This window comes from Salmo salar, chromosome ssa17 (assembly GCF_905237065.1).
Source record: "Salmo salar chromosome ssa17, Ssal_v3.1, whole genome shotgun sequence".
Taxonomy (NCBI): Eukaryota; Metazoa; Chordata; class Actinopteri; order Salmoniformes; family Salmonidae; genus Salmo; species Salmo salar.
Window position 1 is genome coordinate 52,548,583 of NC_059458.1, and position 8,309 is coordinate 52,556,891.

An 8,309-nucleotide genomic window follows, 5' to 3' on the forward strand; every position below is an offset into this window, starting at 1 on the left:
AAATGTGTCAGAATCAACAGATGGTATTTATTCTGCAGCAGTCAGATTATCAACTGAGGATCTGGGTGAGACTATGTTTTCACATCCATTGGCAGTCCATGAAAATGATACTTAATACCACTGAGATATACAAAGGATGTAATTCTTAATTAGAAGATCACTGCCATTTAAGGGTAGCCCAAGAGAAGTTCTCAGATCTGAGATAAATTCATTTCCACCATCAATAAAATAAAAGGGAAAATGCTTTCCAAAGTAGCATTCAATATAAAAACATTGTTGGCAGGCATAGAAAATATCAATTCACAGTGATACATGGATAAAAGAAAGCTTTGATTGTATTATTTTATACTGGAGGTAAATACCTGGGCCAAAGTATTCTTTGTATTCTGTGCAACACAATTTCTTGTGAAACCACCAACATTTTGTAGATGTTTAGTAAATGACAATGAATGTCCTTTTACAGATAAGATAAAACAGATGCAAGGAGACCAAATGACAATGTGATGAAATAATCCCATTGGTTTTCATGATCACAAACTGCATTGTACTACATGGACATCATGTGATAGGTAATAACCACTGCAGCCATCCCTGGCCCATAGCTAAATGCATGCAAAATGGCCCAGTTAAAATTCCACAGCCACAGAGCAACCACTTCAACCCTAGCTCCATGCAAGACAAGGTTCTGTTTGCCTCATTTTAGCCCTCCTCTCAGCCCTGTCAGAATCTCATAACATTTCATTAAACACTAAACAAATCAACACTGCTGTTACTGAAGGCAAACAAACACAGTGTTAGATACAAACTAGGGCCGATGTCATTTCTGGACAGGATCTATTCCTGACAACCTCCCATTATCAACATAAAATGGTCTGTAATGATGGCATCCAGAGAGAACTGGCAAATGCAAATAGATTGCAAGACCCATATAGTAACTGACAGAGACCTTTTGGGGTGCACTAATGACATCTCCAACAGAATTAGTTACTTACCTTGCTATGCAAAAAGGCCCTTAAAAAGGTTTTCAGGTCAACTGCACCTTCGCAATTTGTCTGTCTTGTTTACAAGCAAGCTTTCTATGATTTCAGCATCATATTTTGTGTTCGCAAGCAACTGGGCTAAGGTAATTAAATTATTTTTTGAGACTGGCATAGAAATGAAGATGCTTAAATACATGTTCCACAAAGGCAGAAGATAAAACAGTGAATGAATGGGAAGCCTTCAACCCAAATACAGCATAAAACTCAATTTACTATAAATACATCTAGACACAAGAGAAGCAGATTGGCAATGGCATGGCTTCTTGTTGTGCACCTTGATCACCCTGTCAACATTGATGCCACGACCGTTTTCACAAGGTACAGTGGGTATCATAAGTATTCACCCGCCTTGGATTTCTTCACATTTTGTTGCGTTACAAAGTGGGATTGAAATGGATTTTATTGTGATCATTTTGTCATTGATCTACACAAAATATTCCATAATGTCAAATTAAAAATAAAATTTGACAAATCTTTAGAAATGTATAAAAATAGTTTCACTAAAATGTAGTTGTTGCGTAAGTATTCACCCCCTTTGTTCAGGCAAGCCTAGATTAGTTCAGGAGTACATTTTGACATAACAAATCACGTAATAAATTTGATGGACTCATTCTGTGTGAAATAATAGGGATTGACATAATTTTTTCATGATTACCCCTTCCTCTGTCCCCCATAAATGTAAGGTCCCTCAGACATTGGATATCTCTTTAAGCATGGTCAAGTTAATAATTATGCTGTGGATGATGTATTAAACCACCCAGATGCAAAAATATACAGTCTTCCTTCTGAACTGAGCTGCAGCACAGAAGGAAACTGCTAAGGAATGTCACCATCAGGCCATTGGTGACCGGGGCAGACTGGTCACCAAGCCCATCTGGTATTTTGGGCAAATGCCAGATGGGCCTGTCCCTTGTTAGCCCAGTGGACCTGTCTAACTTGGGGTTTTTGTACAAAATAATCATTATCTGGCTAATAATGGGGGCCTGAAGGAAAAAAAATATCCGGTGTGTCAGGGCCGATTTCTGATACCAGTCCACCCCTGATTGGTGATTTTAAAACAGCTACAGCGTTCAATGGCAACATTGTTGTTATTTCACAATACAATACAGTTTCTTACCAAGAAGGCAGTGAATGTTCCTGAGTGGCCAAACTACAGTTTTGACTTAAACCTGCTTGAAAATCTATGGCAAGACTTGAATATTGCTGTCTAGCCATGTCCCCCAAAACCTATAAGAGCTTGAAGCATTTTGAAAAGAATAATGAAAATATTGCACAATCCAGGTGTGCAATGCTCTTAGAGACTAACCCAAGAAGCCTCACAGCTGTAATCGCTGGTAAAGGTGTTTGTAATATGTTTGAAACATGTAAAACAGGGGGGTGAATACTTATTTAATCAAGGTATATTAATGTTTCATTTTTTTTCTTCATTTTGACATTAAACAGTAGATCATTTACAAAAATATATATAATTAAATCTATTTTAATCCCACTTTGTGACAATAAAATGTGAAGAAATTAAGGGGGGTGAATACTTTTGATACCCACTGTATTGGGGAAGTACTATGAAACTGTAACTAGGGAACAGGATTTATAGTTTCTTTCTTTTGATACAACATAGATTATCGGATGGAATCAAGAAAATCTAAACAAGAGTGTTATAAAACATCAGATTAGTTTGGGATTTCTGAACAGTGATCAAATCTCTTGATTTAGTCAAACATGAAGGCCGGATTGAACATGAAATCTCTGTCAGTGAAAGGAAAAAAACAAGTTTGCAAAATGTAAAATTTTATTTTCAACAGATTACACAGTTAACTTTCAACAAATGCAATCCTAATTTAAACTGTACTCACATTCGGGACTTCAAAATGAAAGACTCACATACTTACACACAATCTATCTATAATATACAAAAAAGAATACAGAATAAATATTAAAATGGCCACAAGAGAAAAAGTAAGTTATTGAAAACAATCAGTAGAGAGCAAATGTAGGGAAAGTATAAATAAACAAGACGGTGTGCCTTAAATGTTTTTTTCCTTCAACACTTTTTACAAATTGTGCAAGATTTCATAATAAGGCTCTGGTCTTGAAGTGACAGCTGTCTGAAGATTCACACACAAACACACATGTGCCCACGCACACACACACACACTCCCTGTGCTCTGAGCACTCTGTGGGGTGTACATAGCAAACCTTTGCAGAACAAAAAAATTGGCTGCTCTGCTGAGTGTATGACCCGTGATGCTTACGAGAGTGGACCAGCTTTTTAAAATGAACATGCACTTGACATTGATGTGAAAAGAGTCAAGGACTTTTCAGGAGTGGATGAGAAAACCCAACAACTGAAAAACAGAACAATATCAGAACCATTAAGGCAAGAACACCTGGAGTGGCTTCAGCAATACTGTAACAATATTTCAGTGTTTAGGTAACATGGATGTGACACATTTAAGTATTTCTTCACTGTCTTTCTTAAGGTTTGTTTGTTCTCAAAAAAACAACGTTTTTATCCAAACATCGTTTAATATGTTTTCTTTGTAAAAATGTGAGCAGATTCAGAAAAATCACTATTCCAGACAATAGGGACACATGGATCGTAAAACTACAAGAAATCATTTCTAGATTTAAGTTGCAACTTCAAAACCACACATCATTATTCCCTTCATTAAGCCCCCCCTGCCCCCCTCAACCCCCAAAATGAAAAAGATATCACTTACATTAAAACCAATTTAATCCTCTTGTGAAGGTGTATTCCAACAGTTAGTCACCGAACATTGTTTTGCTTTACATACAGCGAATGGGATGTCTGTTGCAAATGAAAGCATTCATTGTTTAGTTAGGGGGGAAAACAAGTTGTCCTTGCACCTTGCAATGCAACCGTTAATCAAAAAAATCTTTACATCTTCTTTTTAGTGCAACTTTTAAATGTAAAACAATTCCAGTGACTCCTTAGAGGAAATCGTTTCTTAGTTTTCTGTGTTTTTTTTCACCAAAATCTTTTACCACAAAGAATTATCTTCAAAATATCCAAAGCAAGGGGTCAGTCCTTTGTTTTTGTAGTTTCACCAATGATTATTTTTTCTTCGTCTTCTCTGCTTCTAAACAACCTTCCGCAGCAGTTGTTTACTAGAACATAAACATAGGAGGGGTTCTCAGCTACCTGCTTATTTCATTCCCTTCAACCTCCATGTTTGATGTTCAATCACAGAACCAAGGGAGTGATTGACAGTCCAACTTCTGCCTCAGAAGAGAGGGAAGGAGGAGGAGGAGAAACTGGAGGATGAAGAGAAAGAGAGCTGTACAATGGGACCAAACCCAAATTGAGATCAATCAGTGGAGGAGTGGAAGGAAAAAAACAACCCAAGCCTTCATATAACGCAGTAGGGTTCCCTAGGTAACCTGGACTTTCTGCAGTAAAGGAGAGTGGTGCTGAAGCAGCGCCGGAGCTCCCTGTTAGAGAAGATGCAGATAAAGGGATTGACTCCCGCCTGGGCGAAGCTCATCCACACCGCCGCGGTCAGGTACCCCCCTGGGACCGCGGGGCCCCTGGCAAACACCCTCCAATAGCAGGCCACTAGGTATGGGCCCCACAGTGTGAGGAAGAAGAAGGTCATGATGTAGAACATCCTACTTATTCTCTTTTCAGTCTTAAACTCGTCCAGCACCAGCAGGCGTCGCCGGCCCGCTGCATTGCTGTTCTGCCTGATGCCCAGCAGGGTTGGCGGGGTGGGGCCCCTGCCGAACCCCGCCAGCCAGTTAGCCGCTGCCTGGCCGCTGGCCCCGGGGCCATGGAAGGTCCAGTTCTGGCTGACGGCAGGCACGAACTGGACCGGTTTCATCTTCCGGCGGTCGTGGACGAAGAAGATTAGCTTGAGGTAGACAAGCTGGGTGGCCAAGAGGATCAGGGCGAGGAGCAGCATGAAGCCCAGGGAGTCGTTGGCTCTGAACGAGCGGTGCTGGAACGTACACTGGTCCTCCTCCCTTATGAAGGAGTACGTCCCCACGTCCAGCACCGGGGGAAAGGCCATGGCCACCGACAACGTCCACACCATGCAGATGACTGCCAAACACGTCCAGAAGGTGAGCCTCTTGGTGTAGAAGCGGTGGTGGGCTATGGCCAGGTAGCGTGTCACACTCACACAGAAGAGCATGAACGCTGTGTGAAAGCAGGACAGCACCCCCAGGAAGGCTATCACTTTGCAGGTAAGTGTGCCGTATGTCCAGGTGGAACCATTCTTGACAGAGGTGAAGACGAAGGGGAAGCAGATGGCGGAGCGCAGGATGTCCGAGGCACACAGGTCCAGCAGGAAGTAGTACGGTGCGCGGTGCAGGCTTTTGTCTTTGACCAGTAGGATGGAGATCAGGAGGTTGCCAACGACACCGACTCCAATGATAAAACCCAGGGATGTCAGTTTGAGAAACGTGGCGAGAGGAGAGACATTCTGCAAGATGTTGTGGTCCCCTGCATGGCTATAGTTCGCCATAGATGGAGGAGGGATCATAAAGATGTAGTAGCTTCAGCCAAGTATCATTATCTAGAGGCTGCAGGGGGAGGCGATAGATCCATTTGTTGTGCTTTGAAGCAGATTCCCGGCTTGTAAGCAGCCTCTCTTCTACGGCATCCTTTGTTCTTTTGTCTCATCACACCTAAAAATACCTGAAAAATACCAGCCACTGATCAGGATTCACTCATACTGTTTTTACATTGCATTGCACCCTTTAGCTTGTATCTGGGTGTATGATAAACTACCATTTCCGCTTTGTAATTTATTTTCCATTTTCAGTTGAATTGCTCATTGCATTTATAATGGTATGCAATCAGTGCAGAGCAGTGCCCTAGCTGGAATAGTTAGTCTACAGATGAGCTTAATAAGACATAATCATTAATCCTGGTTACAATAATAGACTTTCTTTTATGGGCCGCCCTTTTAGAAATGACAGAACATTAGAGAAAATACAAGTAATGTTATGCTAAGACAACGTTTTAAGTCACTATTAAAGGGGAATGCATTTCATCTTATGTCTGGTAAGAAAGGGGGTAAACAAAAGGGTTCCATTCGATGTTTGGTAATTTTATTACGTCGTAAAACGTGTTTAACATTATGCAGCAAGAAAGCTGTTGATCACACCCAAAGACCCTGCAGAATTGATCTGACCAGGGGATGCTTACAATAAACTCAGCATGTGCCTTCATGCTTTGTTGAAAATTAACGGATGGTGCATACAGAATTAAAAGCATCCATGTTTTTGTCTGATTAACGGTTGACTGGAATTACACCGTAGACATTATAATAAGCTATTCACCTGATTAAGGCGGTTTATTGACCAGGGCTTTTTATCTATTTCCCAGCTCAGCTTTGATTTTAGGCGATAGACTATCGAATCTCACCACCATATTAACAAAGAACACCGTCTAGTCAAAATTATATTTGGTACCCTATGAATTGTTTATTGATGTTTATAACAATGAGATGATAAATCAAATTCTGCATTTCGATGCAAATAAATCACGAATGAAATAAACAATTCAATACTAGATAGCTATGCAAAAACATGGCATATTCGTTATATATATATATATATATATATATATATATATATATATATATATATATATATATAAAAAAGATCATAAAAAGATCATATCAAACAAAGGCTATTCGTGACGGACTGTATTTTCCGAATTCTGTCATTATAGCGGAGATGCGCTTTTAAGCGTTATCTATCCTTCGGATGAGCGTTATACGAGCGGTTCCCATGCATTTGGGTTGGAATTCATTCGATTACAATATATATTTCTCACCGTTCACTGTTGGATTGAACATTACAGTGTAGCGAATCCGCACGTCCATTAGGCAGAAGAATTTCCAAGTACCCGCTATGAATGGACTGGAATCCAAAGCCACAGAAAATGGGCCAATAAACATCGAAAGGACTGCTAAAATATAAATTAAAAGCATACCTGTTGATATTCCTTTTGGTTTCCTTGGAGCTTATTTACATTGTAGAAGCCACTTTGCTGTAAAAAGCTTGGTTTGTTGCCTGCCTGCCCTTTTACCACAGTGAATATACAGTAAACGGAACGGACGGAGCATGCGCACTGATCCTATTTGTGATCCAAGACGCGTCTTGTCTCTTGTTGCAGCACTATAGTCTCTCACGGCAACATCTGCTCAATGGGTGCAGCATCACAAGTCCCTCGTTGCCTTCATCAGTCATTATAGCGTACAGTGGGAGAGAGTGCGACCGGATCACTCATCCTGAGATCCAGTGCAATAGATTCCCATTTCTGCATAATATGCGTTTAGCTTATAGCCGACCTATATAGCCTATCAATTCTACTAAGCCTATAGGCGGCTCCCACGTCCCTATGCACTAGACCTACACCCAACACTAATTCAGAAGCAAAGTTTAACAACAATCAAATCCAGTACATGTAAAATAATGATTTAAAAATAATGGTATATTACATTGCTACATGTATCATGTCATAAATTCATATGTAACAGTAACTAAGGGGTTAAACTAGGTGATGGTTCACCTCAGGCTAGACTGACTTCTCATATGAATAATTAACAAGCACTTTATGCAGTGTGTGTTTGTGTGCATGCGTGTGTGTATGTGTGCATGCAAATATCAGCTCCCTTATAATTTCAGTGCTTTTCATTTCCATGCTATGTCAGTGGAACACAGTGATGTCATTCCCCACACCCACAGGCTACAGACTAGTGTGTTTCAAAGAAAGAATATTGAGAAACACTGGGAGCAGAAACAAATGCCTGGCAACCTCTAAAATATTCTACATCTTTCATTGTTTATGTAATATTGATATTTTATGAAAGAACAGTGTTGTGTAGGCTTTTCTATGGCCTCGGTCAGGGGTCATCAACTGGTCATGGAGAGTTACAGTGTGTCTCTAAGCTACAGTGTGTCAAGGCTATTGTTCCAGCTCATCTCCAATACACTTGCTTCAAATGGCTGTGGTCTAATTATTTGAATTGTCGACAGTGTTTGTGCTGGACTGGAACAAAAGCTTGCACACACTGCATCTCTCCATGACCCCACTGATCTATATCTTAGCACAAAGGGGAGGTTGTTTAATATGGAGAAAGTTGATAATAGACCAGTGTTCAATCTTTACGTTGTCTGCACTATCGTTTGTTTTACAACATAGAAGCTAAGGACATTACATTGAAGGTTTAAATATTAGACTATTAGAAGGCTACAAATTCCCTTCAGTGAGCAATATTGTGAAGGACACTGGTC

At 40.2% G+C, this 8,309-nt stretch overlaps 1 protein-coding gene across 2 annotated transcripts; it reads right to left on the reverse strand.

Annotated features, from left to right (window-relative positions):
- Positions 1 to 2,811: 2,811 nt before the first annotated feature.
- LOC106576049 (probable G protein-coupled receptor 85) lies at positions 2,812 to 7,330 on the reverse strand. Of its 2 annotated transcripts, none has more exons than XM_014152882.2 (2): positions 6,847 to 7,330; positions 2,812 to 5,700 (listed from the first exon to the last, which is right to left on the reverse strand). In XM_014152882.2, the coding sequence occupies exon 2, from the start codon at positions 5,543 to 5,545 to the stop codon at positions 4,412 to 4,414; it is 1,134 nt and encodes a 377-aa protein (XP_014008357.1). In that variant the 5' UTR covers positions 5,546 to 5,700; positions 6,847 to 7,330; the 3' UTR covers positions 2,812 to 4,411. The 2 variants fall into 2 exon arrangements, with proteins under 2 accessions (XP_014008357.1, XP_014008355.1); XM_014152880.2 differs by having other exon boundaries at positions 7,006 to 7,329.
- Between the last annotated feature and the right edge of the window lie 979 nt (positions 7,331 to 8,309).

Bases quoted from the DNA above. Each gene is read 5' to 3' on its own strand.
- LOC106576049 (XM_014152882.2), bottom strand. From the start codon at position 5,545: ATGATCCCTCCTCCATCTATGGCGAACTATAGCCATGCAGGGGACCAC.